The sequence below is a fragment of the Eurosta solidaginis genome, chromosome 4 (genome assembly GCF_040869045.1).
Source record: "Eurosta solidaginis isolate ZX-2024a chromosome 4, ASM4086904v1, whole genome shotgun sequence".
NCBI classification, from domain to species: domain Eukaryota; kingdom Metazoa; phylum Arthropoda; class Insecta; order Diptera; family Tephritidae; genus Eurosta; species Eurosta solidaginis.
In genome coordinates, this window is record NC_090322.1 from 12,540,608 (window position 1) to 12,559,083 (window position 18,476).

Genomic DNA, 18,476 nt, shown 5'->3' on the forward strand with positions numbered 1-18,476 from the left:
GACCATGACAACAGCAGATGAAGCGGCTTTGGGAGTGTTCGAGAGAAAAGTTCTTCGAAAGATTTATGGATCTCTACGCGTTGGCGATGGCGAGTACCGAAGAAGATTGGGTATACGAGCTATACGCAGACATCAACATAGTCCAGCGAATTAAAACGCAGCGGCTGCGCTGGCTAGGCCATGTTATGCGAATGAAAGATGATGCTCCGGCCAAGAAGGTGTTTCTATCGGAACCCGCCTATGGAACCAGAGGTAGAGGGCGGCCCCCACTCCGTTGGTAGGACCAGGTGGGAAACGATTTAAACTCCCTTGGTGTGACCAATTGGCGCCGGTTGGCGGAGCGAAGGAGCGACTGGCGCGCCTTGTTGGACGGCCATAACCGTTTAGACGTTTAAGCGCCAATTAAGCAAGTGAGTAAGTATATCATTAATGGAGATGACTGTTGACATAATTTACTTATATACTGTAAAGATGTTACATTTTTTTGTTAAAATTTGACTTAAAAAAATTTTTTTTTAAAGTGGGCGTGTTCGTCATCCGATTTTGCAAATTTTTATTTAGCACACATATAGTAATAGGAGTAACGTTCCTGCCAAATTTCATCATGATATCCTCAATGACTGCCAAATTACAACTTGCAAAACTTTTAAATTACCTTCTTTTAAAAGTGGGCGGTGCCACGCCCCTTGTCCAAAATTTTACTAAATTTCTATTCTGCGTCATAAGGTCAACCCACCTACCAAGTTTCATCGCTTTATCCGCCTTTGGTAATGAATTATCGCACTTTTTCGGTTTTTCGAAATTTTCGATATCGAAAAAGTGGGCGTGGTTATGGTCCGATGTCATTCATTTTAAATAGCGATCTGAGATGAGTGCCCAGGAACCTACGTACCAAATTTCATTAAGATACCTCAAAATTTACTCAAGTTATCGTGTTTACGGACAGACGGACGGACGGATGGACATGGCTAAATGAATTTCTTTTTTCGCCCAGATCATTTTGATATATAGAAGTATATATCTATCTCGATTAGTTTATGCCGTTACGGATTACCGTTATTCGAACAAAGTTAATATACTCTGTGAGCTCTGCTCAGTTGAGTATAAAAAATTTCCAAACGTTTTCTTCAAATTTTTTTTATTATTTTTTAAGTTTTCTTTTCAAGAAATACTGACGCAATTTTTCGTGATTTAGGTAGCGGCACAGCTCTGTTTTTATGTAGTCCTTTCAAAAGTTTTATTGAAAAAAATTTTTTAAAAGATTGCAGCATTGTTTTTTAGTCCTCTATCTTTAAGGTTTTTTGTAAAAAATTGTATCAAACAAATAACAAATTTGATTCGTTTATCTATCATATGAACAAATATACACAGAGGTATTTTTTTTTTTTTTAATTTTCAAAAATATTAAAATATTTAAAAGAAATTTTAATAAAATTGTATCTTTTTTGTACCAATTTTTTAATTTATTTAATAGTTTGGAAGAAATTAAAAAAACGCCACATCAGGGCTGACAAGGCAACAGCTGTTTCGATTATACCTTGTAAATCTCCTCAACGCCTTTTATTTACTTCAAAATATTGCTTTTAGAAGACATAATTTTTTATAAAACATCAAAATCTTGAATTTTGTCTATATATTAAATGTTTCTTATAAACATTATTAAAACAAAATCTTCAAAAAATTTCTAAATAATAAATTGAAAATTTGAATTCTTTCAAAATACTATTTACTTCTAAAAATGTCTGCATTTTGTTCTTTTTATCAATTATTATGTAAATATCCAAACACATTTTTTTTATTTATTTTTTTTCCAGACAAAATTTGATTTTTAACAATTTTTTTTTTTTAATTTGCACAAAATTTTAAAATTTTGAAAAATAAAAAAATCTCATTTTATAACATTATTTTATTTTTTTATATATATATATATTTTTTTTATAAATACGATATTTCTAAATTTTTCCAGTATAATATTTCCTTTTATTAACCATTTGTATTTTTTTTTTTTTTCAATATTTCCCATGCTTAAATTTTTTATGCTATTTTTATTTTCTATGAACACTTTATCGCTTTTCTTCACTCAATATTTTTTCGGAAAATTTAACACCTGGAATTTTTCAAACCGCCCTAACTAATTTGCGTTTGAAGCACACATTAGCAGTACAACTTTTTTAGGTATTTGATTAGCGCGTAAACGAAACGCTCTTTTCCAAAATTAGTTTTTTTTTATATATTCGTAATTTTTCAAGTTTTAAAATTTGTATTTTATATTTTTCAGGAAATTTAGATTTTTAATAAGTTAAATTTCTGTTTTTATGTAGTTGAAACTAAATTAAAAAAAATTGTTTAAGACTTTTTGACATTTGTAAAATATGTTTAAATACAAATTTTTTTATGAACTTTTTTTTTAATTTTTCTACTTTTTTAGCTTTTATTGTTTAATTTAATGAAATGTTTTTATTTATATTACTTTGGCATTAGCCCGTAGCATCGCTCTCATACCCATTTGTTAAATAACGGTAAATTAGATTAACGGCAGAACTATACGCTAGACCGTTAAATTGGTTCGATTTGCAAAACTCATCCGCGTGGTTAGAATTATATCGTTCAACTAATTAAACGAACGCAAAACTCTGCTATATTAAAGAGACCTTTTGTCAAATAAATAAACAAACAAATAATAATCAGCAATTTTTGAAGTGCCCACTAACTGTTCTTAGTGTTATTGCTGCTTTCTACATGAAGCAATTGTTGTAGATTTCTGTTTAGTGGATATTGTTGTTGTTGTCCTGCCTTTATTTATCATTTTGTTTTATTGAACTGCGAATGAAACGTCTAAAATGCGAGTAAATTGTGTATGTATGTATGTGTGTATGTTGATAAGCGCTAATTTATCTCTGGCGTTGTTCGATTGCAGTCAGTTAATACTGATATCACAGCTGCTATTGTTGTTGTATTCAAATAAAGCACTCCACTCAAAAAGGTTACCCTGTTTAGTAGATTTGTTGTTGTTATTTTTGATACTACATGTGCTGGTGTTACAATCTGTTAACATAGTAGCAGGTAGTAGTCAATTGTATCTGTATTGTATGTGATGAGTTGATAAGGCGGCGCAAGATAAGCCAGCTCAATATTTTTGAGTGAAATACAGTGAAATACTTTCATTTTGATTCGATAGTAAGACCGATAACGTAAAAGTTTTCAAGATTACCGAAATCGTGAGTAAACACGGCGCTGCTTTGGAAACAACATCAGAAAGGCCGCGATTGAGAAAACGAAATTACCGAAATCGCGAGTAAACACGGCGCTGCTTTGGAAACAACATCAGAAAGGCCGCGATTGAGAAAACGACATTGCCCATACAGCTGATGGCCGGAAATCAGCTGATTGCTACTATTTTTTAATCTGACATTTCAACTTCTGACGTAGTAAATGAAGCCAAAGAATCATAAAAACAAAATACGTGGACTTAGTATGTTTGCTTGAATAGTTCCGCCATGGTTTCCACGAAGAATGCTGCCGTCGCACCGTTACTGAGCTGTCACAGTCGAATCATTGATGAATGAACGTTGTAACCTACAATGAATAATCTACAAGGTTAATAACGTAGCTCCTACTTGAGTTTTGGGAAACTCAGATAATATCATAGTCAGCGTAGGCCCAATAAATTTACCGTATTGACCGACTAACGCTGCCAGCTCTACCAACGTCTCCTCAAGATTTTGAGATAGGCAACCTCTATTACCTCAAATATCCGCTTCTTACTACACATTTAATTTAATCAAGACTGCGATTGCTTCTCTAAATACGCCCTCTCCGCTTCGAAACATGCTGCACATTAAGTTCTGCAAAGCCTTGGCCTGAGGTGTGGATGATTTTGCTTTGCCGAGACGAGGGGTACAAACCTTAGCCAGATAACGTTGCCAAGTACGTCAACACTACCCATATGATTGTTGAGTCATGGAGGCCAAAGGTGATGTAAGAGCATATCTGAGAACATCTGCTGGTGGGGGGTAAGATCGTTCAAACAAGTCCTTGGTGATGAGCGAGTATACTTAAAATTCCAGCATCGAGCTACCGGACGGAATATGAGTTTAGGACAATGGGTTCAAGGTTCTTATGGCCATATTTGGATAGGAAGGAAAGTAGCTTCCTTTCCAAGCTGAACATATCTGTAGAGAGAGTACTTACAGTTGGCATCGCAGGCCATTGTGCTATTGCAGCGATGATCCGACGGTGGCGCATCCTCAAAAGCTACGTTTGCCGGACCGGTCCAGATGGGGATGAAGACGAGTCGATCAACACTTTTTTCGCTGATGTCCAGAACTGCAAACAAGGCGACTCAGATTTTTGGATGCACGGTTTTGACAGTCTAGCAATGGTTGGGAAGGCGGATCTTTCGCTCCTACTTAAGGTCATTAGAGAATGCAAGTGGTTCATTGAGGACTGCTAGGAAGTTATCTGGTTGGATGAATGTGTCGCCAGCCGGTACTGACTGAGGGCATCAACAATGAACAAAATTGTCTCCGAGTGAATGTGTAGGAAGCTCCCGCCCTCTTAACCTTAGCTAACTTGACCTAGCCATTCGGTTAGATAAATGTTGAAACTATCACGCAGACCTTCCTCTCACTAGCGCAGAAACTATCAATAAGAAAAAAGCCTAAGACACAACATTGATTGACTCTAACTGCTGATTGAATCTCAATGCTAACGCTGATGAAAAACTCCAACCCTCAAGGATTAAGATTTGTAATAAAGGTCCTGTCTTTGTTCACTATTCTCATTTCTGTAATATGGCAACAGTGTCCGTCAGTAAGGCAGAACATGTGAATAGCCAACTACTTGACCACGTATCTTTTCGATATTATCTATTTCTTCAGATTGCAAACTTGAGGTCGTCACTAGCATATCTCAGCGGAGGATACTTTTTTGATGCCAATTTACTAATGTCTTCCCACCTACCAAAAGTTCTGGAACTTACTGTGTTATTCTCTTTATCATTAAGGCGTAGGTCGTTAGGAGCTTATCGCCCTTCACGGCTAACTTTATCGTGAGAACTAAGCTTACTCTATGGTTAAAGACAATTGTCTTACAAACACCAGCGCTTAGGTTCCAGTGCTTTTCACTTCTCCCCTCCCTATCATGTCAACGGTCAAGTGCAGTTAGACTTGGTAAAAATTTAATTTTTAATACAGCCAGCGATGGAAACTTTTTGTTAAGTGACCACGTCATACTATTGCGTTGCGATAAGAGAGATATTTTTGATTAAGATTGGTCAATACTTTCTTCATTCAGGTTGTTATGAATTCTGACCGTGCTCGTACTGTTTCAAAGCCTATTTCTACAGCTATAACTTAATTTTAAATTATCTGAAGGTCTTTGCCAGTCAGATAGTTAGAAGCTGTGTGGAACCTCATTTGACCTGTAATGATGAGGAGAGACCCGACATATACATATATGAAAATCACTTAGTACCTTATTTGCTTAGTACCGATGTAATAAGTAATTTTTATATAACCCGCTTAGGCGACCATCTACTCTAAGCAGATATTGAGAACTAAAGTATCCTTGCGGAAAACAACTACCCTATGGTTGCCTTCTGTTATCTTTCGAATCACTGAACTGCCGAATAATACACTAAAATTTTCAGTATATCAAAACGTTCTTCATTTACAGTACTGCTATGGTAGTTGAACTTCACAATTGAAATTATTCGCGTACTTCACTTACAACGCTGCTCTTATACCCTCAGCTGCCTCGTTCTAGACTTTTCTCGAACAGCCTTCTCGAGTAATGCTTATTTATTTCTCTCATCCCTCTGCATTTCGTATTTCGCGTTTTGTTTCTTCGGCCAATTTATTGAATGCTCACAAGCAACTTTATGAATGTGACGTAGATGCTCCTTGGTGTCCGATGTCAGCGTGATCTTCTTTATGAATGTTAAATCTAATGGTTTCGTGGTGAATATTTTTTAAAGGCTGTCTGTGTTTATCATGGCAGAACGGTCGCTTGGAACAAGCGGTTCCTTTAACTCACCAATTAAATAGTAACGATGACTTCTGATAACCTGGTAGATGTTTTAGAGCAGACCAGATGTTTCTCTGCGGTCATGTGGTAAGCAGGAGTAATGAAGAACGCATTGAAGTCTCCCACGCTAGAATAGTGTATTTAGATTCGGAGTGATATGTAATAAGGTTTCAGTCCATGGGTTTGCAGTCCATAGCACAATTGTGCTCTCATTTTTTAGGTCAGTTATGTCGAGCTCTTCTTTTCAGTCTGTCCCTTGAAGACCATACTGGACTGTCAATGACAGATGCGATGCTGTCGTCACTACCAATATCGCAGTCCTAATGTAGTACGCTCGAACTTTGGATACTCATAAAATGCCCTGGCTGATTTGGTTACTGGTTCATGATCAACAACATCTATCTACGCGAGCTAAAGGTGTCAGTGGTCGGGTGCAATAATATTTCGCCGTTTTCATGTCAGAGAGGTAGGTTTACAGAGCGGGATGACCGCATTGAGCTTGAAAGCCTTTAGCAAAGAACGTGAGTGTTAGGTGCCTAAGCCTTAGTAGGACCTACGAAACCGCACTTAAAAAAGTCAAGGCGAAAGTGGCTTGCAATACCGAAGCTGTAGAGATTAAATTGTTTTGCTTCCAGGAGAGTGCTGGTTTCCACAAATAGCGTATCTGTTTCTACACGTGATAATTAAGTTAAGGTTTCTGTGACAGATTAGCCACCTTTGTTGGCAACATTACTCTCGTAGGTCTCATAAGCTTCAACATATGCGCTGCCAGTCTACTGTGGTCTACAACTTTGTAGACTCTTCTCTTTATTAGTATTTATTCGGTGAAATAAGTTAAGACGATTCTTATCTATGCTCTACTATTGAGGGTCAGAGTTTTTAATGTAGGTATCTGCAAAACGATTACGAATTGCTTTAAAGTGCAAATTTGGAGTTTCATGGAGTATCTCAAGTATGCAGCTTTGAAATATTGGCACGTGTTGTATTTACTAAAAATAGAATAAAAAGTTCCCCTCTTCATAAATCAGGACTTGATATTACTTTGACATTAGCAATGCTTCACCGCAAAATAGTATGACGTTTTTAATAACATTATGTATATTATATTATACTTGTGTACCCGGCAGACTTTCTCCTGCCCGAAAACTTATTTGCCTACATTCAAAAAGTGAGCCCCGAGCCTGGTATAGAAAGAGAACAGGGGAACTCTTTCTATACCATTATCGTCTACTTGATCCTCCATTTTTCTTTTAGTCCTTGCTCATCCCTTATTCCATTTATCTCATTCCCACTAGCATTCCCGCTCCTACTCCCGCTCTTACTCCCATTACAACTCTTACTTACGTTCTCACTCCCATTCCCACTCCAACATCTGTTTAAGCTCATACAGCTTATTAAACTTCCTTTGAAACACGCCGTTGGCATCACGTGAAGGATTATAAATCTAATGTAGAACTTTCCTTACGGGCCCTCCCATTTGCTCTTCACGACGTCTATTATGCTTTATTTGTTGACAAAAAAGATTCTCTGTCGTATAACTGGGCTGACATTGTTCAAGCCGGTTTCTAAATAGCCGAAGTGCTTTACAGGTTGAAGTTTACATCAGTCAACAGTCATTTGGCTTCTAAGCCGTAAACGCGTCGATTCTTTCATTCACCTTGTCCTTGTTCAACGTAGGTTCCACTCCTTCATTTCTTTATCTGTATCAACGAAAGGAAACTTATGGCGCGTGTTTTTAAGCCAATTTTGTCAAAGTTATGAGCTTGCGGAAGAAAGATATATATAACAGATGTAATAGATAGAGCCATCGCGGATTAGACTTGCACAAATCAAGTCGCCTTGATAGAAGCCCCTTTTGATTTGAATAGCTGGGAAGTAAATTTGAGACAATGCTGAAGTCGACAAGAGGATGGTTGCAAGTCAATACTCTTTTCTCGGGTACTTTCCTTTTGTGGAAAGTGGGTTTCAGTATTTTGAAGGTTAAGCTCGGAGGGAAATCCGCCGTTTCCCAGCGGTTTAATTTTAAGCCAACCGGGCTATTGTCATACCTACATTGATATAGTTCAGTGGTTGAATTCATTTTCCGTTGTCAGTTACAGGAATATCGGGTTCGCCATCTCTCTCCCCATCCAGTATTGAGGAGTATTGTGGCCCTCCATTTTTGTGCCAACATGAAGCTGCTCTACCTGTGTAACCTTCCGTCATCGAACGGATTTTCTAGTAAAGTTTTCGAGTAATATGTCTATCTAAATCTCCCCACGCTGGGGACCTAACATCTTCACGTCTCTTTTTTCTAATAAGCGTCTATGTTTTTTTCGCGTCACGATAGCATTGATAAAATCCTAAATGTCCTAGGCGGTGCCGCACTCCTAATCGCGCTTGTTGCTTTTCCAAGCCCTCTAGAGTGCCTTATTTCTGCAGCGCTTGGAATAAGGTGAGTGTCCAATTTACTCCCATTACTCGTTGACATTGTTATCTAAATTCATAAATAAAAAGATTGCTCTCAGAAAGCTGATGCGAGAGGCGGGTAGATAAATCACATCAGCTGCCTATTCCGTGAGCAGTTTGTCGACAGCAAACTTTTGTCTCGTCAGTGCATGCACTTCCCTGCTGCACGGAGTCCAAGTTGATACCTGTCCCTCTTGTAGAGTACGCAATGACCTAGAATACTCAGCAGAAGTTTTGCTGTCTCAAACTGACCGGTTATTGCTTTGATAAGATAAGAACACCCAAACTACTACCAAAAGAACGTACTTCTAACTCATTGCGAAATTGATCACATCAAAACTCTTTTAAATGCATTTTTTACTTATTATTTTTATTCTTTTTTAATACTCACACACCGGTAAACTCACCGGAAAAAATACATCAAGCTCTATCAATACAGCACAGACTATAAAACACAAATATAAAATGGCGCAAATGACGCCCACCTTCTTATTCAGCATAAAACGATGCGTACGCAATGTTAGAAAGAGACAACTGACGGAGGCAAGTAGAAAACTAACTGAATAAGTAAATCCTTTAGAGACGGGTGTTACCCACATTTCATCCGGTTTGTTGGGTAGAAAATAGGCTTTTATAAACCAAGGTACGCTGAGGCAAAGCAGAATATCGAAAGTATTCGAACCTATAGCATTGCTAATACCCATAGCGCCATCTCCTTGCTTCGTAACAATAATACTCGATACGGTCTCTGGAACACTCATGCCGGCCGAAAGTATAGTGAGGCCCATTACAGAGTCTGGTATGTTAAGTGTGTCACCTGAAAGAGTAAAGAGAAGAATGAAATGAGGATGAATTTTGTATAAAGAGCTAGGAGAGTCTCAACAAAGCATTCGTGCCTTAAATTCACACATTCCGTGAGTGCCTGGAGACAACTTCCCTGACAGAAGAATCGCACAAATAGAATTTTAGGGCTTCGTATTTACTGGGTGGTGTAGACTTTGTAAAGTGCGCATAATTCAATTGGGCCAGCGTGACACATGTATCTGTGAATAGTCAGTCCGCTTTCCTCTTCTGCGATGCTTGAAAATTTGGCTCTGATAACGGAGTTCAACATGCTTGAGTCTGCATAGGAGAAAAGTGAATCGGTATAGATGCGAAGGATAGGACCGACAAGGCCTTGGTCGACATTTTCAGCTGCAGGGTGGGCATTGGCTAGCAATAGGTGTACTTACCAAGGCTCGTAATATTGTTAATAAAGTGGTGCATTAGTCAATATTTGTCAGGCTTATTCAGGCCACCAGTCCACAGCAGCATCTTTCAGTCGGTAATCGCCGCTTTTAAGAAAGTTGTAACGGGTATGCGATATGATTAGTTTTAAAGCATATGAGAAGTATAGCGCTCAGAGATCGGCTGACTGCCTACAGCCTGTTCTAAGGCATGTGGATCTCTACTCAGCTAATCAAGCTCTGCCATCATCACCTCTTTTATGGTAGTAAGATCCTTCGGATGAGATGTTGACGTAAGGTGCCTTACCGAACCCGAACTTATCGGATTCTTTATGACACCTTGTCAACTGTTCAGCAGTAGTCCCTGCAGGCACCTCAACATTTTATAGCGCCCGTTTTGCAGCAGCTGCATAGAGAATGACACATGGAACATTAGCATCACTTATAGCTTAGTTTATGCGAGGTAGATTACTTCGATGTTGATTATTTAGAACCTCCGATGGTCTCATCTAGGAACGTGTGATACCGCAACGAACTTTTTTGGTTTCTAAGTAGGCTTCCCCTTAACAGGTGCAGTTCCGTTCCACCTTTCCATGCCAAAGAGTAGGTTATTGGTGGATGTTCTTTCGCACCGACTTATCACTTTTCTATTCGATAACTAACGCTAATCGGGAGCACCAAGGGAGGGCAATGCTTTCTCTACCTGCCACTCCCCACTGCTGTGTCGATTGAAATACTTTCTTGGTCGAAGCGTCTTCGTTCATTCGCATAACATGACCTGGCCAGCGAAGCCTTTGCACTTTCCTCATATCTGCGTAAAGCACATAAAGCTTATCATTATACCTCTTACGATACTAGCCGTCAGCATCACGGACAAAATCTTAAATCTTCCCAAGAATTATTCTCTCGAACACTCTAAAAACCATCTCATCTTCACTCGATACCGTTCATGATGCCGAGCAATACATCAGGAGAGGTATGATGAGCGACTTGTAGTTTGAGATTTTTGTTCGTCAGGAGAGGACTTGTGGGCGAGAGTTACTCTCCGTTTCCGCAATTCTACGAAGTTAAGAACATACAATTTTTTGGAAACTTAAATGTGTGTCTTTAACGGGGCGCTGAGAGTACCAAACTTGAGAAAAAATTCAATTGTTCAATTGTTTTTAGGATCAGAAAATAAGATAGAGAAAGAGAGGTTGAATTAAATTCTCCACGCCATATCTAGGCTTCACTGTAACAGTTTCTCAATACTCACCTATCACAGTTATCGCATAAGCCACGACGTAAGAAAGCACAGCAATCCACACAACTGCAACCACAATCGTAAAATATTTAGCTCTCGGATGTTTGCGACAATCAGGTACAGTTAGATATAACAAAAACGTAATAGGCCAGCGTAGTAAAAAATGCAACCATGCGTCTTCGTTACGTTGCCAAGGTATATCAGCTACATCTGTAGAGATAACTGCAAAGAGAAAAAGAGATAGAGAAATAGATAGAGTTGAAAACATGTTTGGCTATTTTTTTTTAATTTTTACTCACCACTACCACTTCCTTGAACTGTCAAGCTGCTACTGTCATTTCGTATGACATCTGTTATTTGACAGTTCTCAATATTCAAAAGATCAGGATAAATTTGTGTATTGGATGTTGATATATAAAATCTTACAAGATCATTGTTAGATGCACAGCTGTTAATGCTATGTGTAGATGTTGCAAATGTGTGCTGGGTAATGTTGGTATAAGTTTGTTGACGCCGCAGCATTGGCGTTAGTTCACTGACCTCACGATAGGAACGCACGAAATGTAGTTTACGTCGATATGCTGATATAAGACGACGCGCCGATCGTGCCATCTTGTCGTTGTGGAACATAACTAGAAAAGAAAGAGTGAGAGGGATAGACAGAAGGCGAGATGGGAAGTAACGCGGAAATTAAACTGTGCTTGAGCAACTTTTAGTCTTCGTAATAAACAGTACCACCTACACAAGAAAGTAAATTATTCGGCAGTGCCTGTCGTCATCGCAGGATGCCGAAGACTAGACAATGGAAACAGCTCTATGTTCTACTCAAGTGAAGGTAATTCGCCCCTGACGTCAAAGGAGGTTGTAAGGCACTCTGTATAACCTTCTTCTGCAGTATTAACTGCGTGTGGTCAATCCAAATCTCCCATAGTGGCTGTCAACCGTAGCAAAACGGATCTCATTGCTTATCGCTAGAACGTTGAAATCCCCGAGCTCACATCAGCTTCAATTTTTATCTGCTTCCTTAGAGGAGAGAGCGAAGTAAGATACTGACAATTTCTGGGGCCTCTTGACTATGGTTAAATGAAGTATTGGTATATCCTATCCATTTCTTCGGGGCATTAGTCTGGTGGAAAGTTATAGGGAGGTGAAAGTACACTTCAGTACCTGCAGCAACGCAATCAAAATCGATTACTTTGCGATGGTGGACTGGGGTGGGAAACTTATATAGAACGTGTAATTGGTGAACTTGTTTACGGATAGATTTAGGCTGGATGAGGAGCTTTTTCGGGGTTTTTTTGTTTTTTTTTTTTGTACCAAGGTGCAAACTTAGACTGCACTGTGGTCTGTGCACGTAGGGGCTTCCTTAAATTCTGTCCTCATAGCTTATACTTCTGATTTGAAAGAGTGCCCTTTCCTCGTTGAAATATAGCTCTCGAATAGTACATTTCAATAAGATCTCTCACCATACGAAAAAAAGGGCTAGGGCACTGCTACAAGAAGAAGAATAAATGCGAGTTCCATATCAAAAATCGCTTTCTTCTTACAGGGTTACTAGTTTTTCCATATTTTAGAAAATCGATAAAGCGAGATATAGAATTTTAGGGCGCGGACAGACATTTTCATAAGGTTCTCCATGTAGTTTGATTTTGCCTGTAAATATGCGCTTCTAGTGATCCTCATAAAGGCTACTCTTTCAATCAAATCACATATATGGTTAAAGCTCAAGCTCTCTACTTAGAACCTCTCTTAGCAACCAATATTCGTGGAAGCTTTAATGTTCGTATACAAATATATATATCTCTTCCTTAAACTTACCTGCCATATAAAGGAAGTAGGCCATAAAAAGTAACATCGACTCATACCACATCACTTTGCCATCCCACAACGTACCGATCAAGCCCAAAACAGCTAAAAAATACATAAAACAATCGCGACTTACTGGCCACCAATCCAAAGGGACACATTGGCTTACAAATATACCACAACATGCTGGTATAGCCAATAGACTAAATACAGACGAACCCACAATGGTGTCGATGCCAAGATCACCCTTTGTCACAAATGTACCAATGCAGTTCATAAAGAGCTCCGGACTTGAAGTGGCAACGGCCATAAATGTAGCGCCAACCACATCGGCTTGCATGCTTAGTGCTGATGGAAAGAAAGTAACAAATATATGGTTCTAGGTTATAGAGCTCAAAAATGCTATGACTCACCTTGACATATTAATTCGATTGCTGGCAAAAAATAGTCATCACAAATTATAGCCAATGACCAAAAGCAATAGAGCGCTACCAAGATGTGTAATACGATCCAACCGTGTTGTCTTTGTGTGCGTGTTAAACCGTCGGCGGGAAATTCCAAAATCGCGGGTGTAGTGCAGTTCACTGCTTTTGTGGCATTTGACGACAGAGAGACTGGTGTTGTCTTATCAGCTATCTTATGTGTGCCGCTTTTATCAGGCAGAGCTTCAGTTACACCCTCATTTTCTCCTGAGTTTTCCAAGTCAACAGCGATTGTATTCACGATGCTGAGTAGTTGTCTAGTGAGCTGATATTGCTTGAGAGGCACTGTATGGATTTAAACTTAGTTAGATAGGTGCTTATGCCATTCAAAGCTACTTTTCTGTAATAAATCGAGCTTTTAAGCTTAGCTTTATTTAATACGGCTTTTAATGGCGGTTTATTTTGTGGTTCGAAGTTTAAGTAGGATGCTTAGAGGCGAAATAAATACAACTATAACTTATGTCTCCAACAATAGTCTGATTACTTTAATCAAAGCTGAATCCCTCTATAACCTAACCTTATATAGCAGACTGCAGCTTTTGTCACGTCAAAACTAGGACCGCGAAAATCTATAGTGGTGCCAATTTAGCTGACAGTGACACCAGCTGCTAATTATTTTCACTCGCATTGTTTAACTACTTTAGTTCTGTCTTCACGCAAGACCTCTGGATATTTGAATAAAGCGAGATGGTGGCACCGCTGCCTTGGCTTTGTAACAACTGAATACCTTGGCATTATACTGTGAGGTGTTATTCTGTCTATCTCACGCCTGTTCCGGAATATCGCACCGCTGACTTCTATCAGTGGATTCAAGGGGATGTTTAGCGCAACAACAAGGGATTGCCAGTGCAACGTATAGCTTCCCGAATCTCGAGTGGCGAATCCGGTTTATTAAGCAGACAAGGTTCTGACAATCCCTAGTTCTTCATATCAAATCGTTCCCGATTTGGTCGCGCTTAATGAAGATATTTTCCATAATGTGTCGGATCAATATTAATAGAACAATCAGCATCGATAAAACTAACCAAAGCCTTCGGGAAGTCTTGCTATCGCTGCAAGAAGAAGATGATCAGGATTTCTGATATAATTGAACTTTCTAGAGCAGATTTTCAAAAATCAAACAAGGTCCTCATACTTATAGCACATCCGTGAAAGTCAGTAGAAGATAGCTCTGCTTCTATTTCTATAAGCCAGAAGTTGATATCTTAAGCCCGAAAATATCATATTTTTCTGACGTACACTCTAAAAATTAAGTAAAAATGCTATTGTATTTTGCCTAACATCCGATAAATAGACAAAAATGGGAAACCGTTTACACAAGCATACTTAGGTGATCCTCCAAGAAAAATTGTGAGCTACACTCTTAAAGCAATCAATCTGTGGTTGAGCACCAGAGAAAATCTGAGGGCCTTTATAGCCAAGTCTTAACGAAAAGAAGAAGCTCTCTTCTTAAGCTAAAGAAAGCTACATTGGGCACTCACAGAAGCTATCAAAAGGAAGTGGAAGAAAGGCTGATTCAACTCTTTCTTTGTTGATGTACCGAACTGCAGGCCATGCGACTCAGTTTTCTGCGCTACGATTCTCGATATTCATTTGGAAGCAAGCGAAGCTGGGGTTTCGCTATTGATGTGGGTTATTCTCAATTTCACTCTATAAGAGTATCCAATATGGACACGATAGTTTTAGGAGGAAGTTTGAGTTAAATCAATACGTGTTCACAGCAAAGCAACAACTGAGGAAAGCATGGGGATTCCCTGAACCTGCTCATTTCAGAGAGGAGTAGACAGGTAATTATATACATAGGTCCTGTATTAAAGAACCAGTACATATTTCTGGGAAATAGACCCTAGTGCTAACGCAGATACGTTTTCGAAGGCTTTTCGTTACATGGAACAACTCACACATATTAAGAGACGAAATAATTAGTCCCGCGGGATAGGAGTTATAATTATCTAATGCATCTTATCATCTTCATTCGGGACATTCTGAGCATCTTATACATATATATGTACCTTCTTCTTTCTGCTCTCTTCCTCTCAAGGCCGCATCGAACCATAAAAAATTTACATAAAAAAATAAAATTACACCAACATAAATATAACAACGTAATTTCAAGCGGAATTTCGAATTTTGTCTTTTCGATTTTTCACAAACACTTTTCACGAAAGTTTGACTTTCACATTTTTCCAATAAAATTTCGTCCATATTATTTACAGTGGGAAAATTTTTTGAAAATCTTCGTTAAAAATTTAGTTTTTTTTTTTTGTAATTTTGAACTTTTATTTTTTTATTGTTAAAATTTCAGTTTTTTCACTTTTGTTATTGCACTTCACTTTCTTTATTCGGTGACTTGCTCCAGCGTACTAAAATGCATTTCATGGATAACTGTTATATTTGTCGCAACAAAAAAGAGCTGAGGATTGATTATTTATGATGTAGTGCTAATGAGCAATTCCACATAAGAATGTACATAACTGGCACAGGAACAATGGGTATGAGCGTTCGTGCAGTTTTTCGTTCAATATGAAGTCTGTGTATTGAATATTCTTTTGCTTCAGCGTGAAATATGCCCATGCATTTATTTGATAAGCATAGTTATCGAATATGCAATAAGAAGTACATTTATATACACACAACTAGAGATGTAGCGAAAGTTCGTTGCCCCACGCGGAGAACTATATTTTTTGCAATTATAAAATCAGAAAAAAGCTAACCCCAACTGTGTGAACGAACATGTCAGAAGCTTAAGAATGTACACCAATTATAAATGTCCTTAGTACTTAAATCCAAGAATGATAGAGCTTTTCTATAATTGTCAAATCGCTGTGTGAGTGAGACGTGATATTATCATATTATTATTTGTAGAACACTACAATGCATTTGTTTGATTCTCTCGCCTACTCACAAGTGACTTTGCTAATGAGATTAGGGCGACGAACTTGATGTGGACCAAACAGGGTGATAACGAGGTCTCTACGTCTTTTTGGCCATATTTGGATAGCAAAGGAACAAGTTCCTTCTTTACCTAAACAAAACTGCAGTCAAAGTACTTACAAGTGTAATCACAGTTCATAGCACTATTCCACCGATGCTGCGACGGTGACGCATATCAAAAAGCTGCCGTTGCAAACGAAGATTAGTCGATTCATCACTATCTCTGGCGATGTACAGGACTGCAAATTGACAGTTTGGCAGAGGTACGGAAGGTGGACTAGGAAGTACTCTGGTTGAACGAATGTGCCGCCAACCGACATTAACTGAGGGCATTTACAATGGACAAAGATGTTTCCGATGCATGCCCGCTTAACCTAACCTAATCTCACCTAATACAAAACCGAAACCCAAATCGAAACCGAAATTTAATGCAAAGAAGGAAAATACGATACTGGAAACGAAATCGAATCGGTTTAATTAAGTGTATCTAAGCATTCTGATTTGCATCCACAGAAAACTGTACATTCGCAGCATCCCTAATACAAACAATACGCTTTTGTTTCCAAAATATTTTTATTTGCAGCGCACAGTGGAAAATTTCATGCTACAATCACAGTGGCGTAGTTCTGCTTTAGTGTTAAAGGTACGGAGTCTATTATAGAAGTGCTGAGCAGACGAAATGCTAGCAAGAGAAATGCCAGCCACGAATGTTTCAAATTAGCGTTGTTTAGATACTTGAGTTAATAAAGAATCTACAAAGGCTGAGCAGACTCGATATTTCCACTGTATGCTCGAGAGTCTAGAGCAGCCTGAAGAGAGGCTTGACTATCTGAGAAGATGGTTTTCCCATACTGAACATATTACGAGGCTACTAATTTCTTCCGTATCCTTAAAAGAACCCCTACCCAGCAAATGTAGGAAGTGCGGTCTGCAGGAAGAAACGGTTGAGCATGTGTTTTGTTCTTGTCGCTCGCGTTTCTAGGGGCGACAGAGTTGCCACATCTGTAGGCAGCTATTAAGCTAGGTCGTAGAAAGCAAATGCTACTAAAACAACATATAGTGTATACTGGTGCCACTGGCAATACTAGGCACTAGCTTGATCATTGGCAATGCTACCGAGTAGCAGCTTATCATTACAACTGTACTCAAATAATTAATGCTAAAAGCGCGAAAATATTCCTACTAACTGAGGGAAAAAGTAAATAGAGGACTTCCCACACTTTCTATTCAGTGTTCATGGAAAGGATTTTGGCAGTAGTATTGAGGCGCCAAAATATCAGACTATAGATGACGTATTTACATATATACCTAAGACAAAAACAAACTTTATACAGAAGTGAAAATAATACTGGAGCTTTGCAACTTGCATACCTCCACTATCCCTGCCTCTCCCAATTGAATGGAGATCTCTCCCTTCCTCTGCGTCCAAACTACGGTATCGAATCAAATACTTTCTTGGCCGAACCCACCTAACATGACCTAGCCAGCGAAGCCTTCGAGCTTTCATTCGCTGCACTGTCTTCACATCCGCGTAAAGCTCCTACAGCTCCTCATTATACCTCCTTCATCTACATTAGCTCTTGTTGGCAAGAGTTAGATAGACGAAGCCCTTCATATTCTCGAATTTTTAACCGTCAATAGTGAGATGGCTGCCAAGGTGCGAATGCGCGGATGTGAGAAGTTCCCAGAGTCAAGTGGGATGAAGAATATTGCTAGAGATTTCAACTCTGAAAGGCGTCACTAGCTCAGCTATGTACATTTTTTTTTTTTTTTTTTTTTTTTTTTTTTTTTTTTTTTTTGCGGGGAGGCTGAAAAATGCCTAATGCACCATAATTGCTGCCGTCGCAGCAACCGTGTGTCCGTAGACTAAAAAACAGCCCCGTTCTGGAACCGTCGCCCACCCCGGCACCACTTTCGCATTACTTCAGGGTGGCGTTCCATATTTCTCATTTTTTAAGAGCCTACTGTTGTCCCTGCGTCCAGGTTCCCGCTATTTGCTCTGAGTGTCCATTTAATCACCACTGCTTCGCATGCGCATTTCTCTGCGCTCCCTCTCAACATCCATCAGGCGTGTCATTACTATAAATGCCATTTTGCTCACTGCAGTCCAGCATTCTTTCCTGCTGCACATAAGTGAAACTAAATTTCTCGTGGTAGGTTCCTCCCCAAAGACTCCATGCAAGGTGAGTCTTTCTTCGTGGAAACGGGGGCAGTAGAACATGACGTGTTCTGCGTTTTCTAACTCTGTGGTACACATTGGGCAATGAGGATCTTCCTCTATCCTACGCTTCCATAAATACTCTTTGAAAC

The 18,476-nt window shown here is 38.9% G+C and overlaps 2 protein-coding genes across 10 annotated transcripts in view; both read right to left on the reverse strand.

Annotated features, from left to right (window-relative positions):
* Positions 1-3,223, reverse strand: part of LOC137249051 (sodium/potassium/calcium exchanger 4) — a 75,772-nt gene extending 72,549 nt beyond the window's left edge. For 3 of the 8 annotated variants that reach the window (XR_010952240.1, XM_067780165.1, XM_067780163.1), the window contains exon 1: positions 1,989-3,223. The gene's annotated coding sequence lies outside the window, so the exon portion shown is untranslated. The remainder of the gene's footprint in view (positions 1-1,988) is intronic. The other 5 variants (XM_067780169.1, XM_067780167.1, XM_067780166.1 and 2 more) reach the window with 2 other exon arrangements.
* Positions 3,224-8,824: 5,601 nt separating this feature from the next.
* LOC137247633 (sodium/potassium/calcium exchanger 5-like) lies at positions 8,825-15,677 on the reverse strand. 2 transcript variants are annotated; one of them, XM_067778605.1, is made up of 6 exons: positions 15,245-15,677; positions 13,164-13,517; positions 12,763-13,098; positions 11,244-11,576; positions 10,957-11,166; positions 8,825-9,292 (listed from the first exon to the last, which is right to left on the reverse strand). In XM_067778605.1, the coding sequence occupies exons 1-6, from the start codon at positions 15,435-15,437 to the stop codon at positions 8,856-8,858; spliced, it is 1,863 nt and encodes a 620-aa protein (XP_067634706.1). In that variant the 5' UTR covers positions 15,438-15,677; the 3' UTR covers positions 8,825-8,855. The 2 variants fall into 2 exon arrangements, with proteins under 2 accessions (XP_067634706.1, XP_067634707.1); XM_067778606.1 differs by having other exon boundaries at positions 15,134-15,261.
* Positions 15,678-18,476: the final 2,799 nt, after the last annotated feature.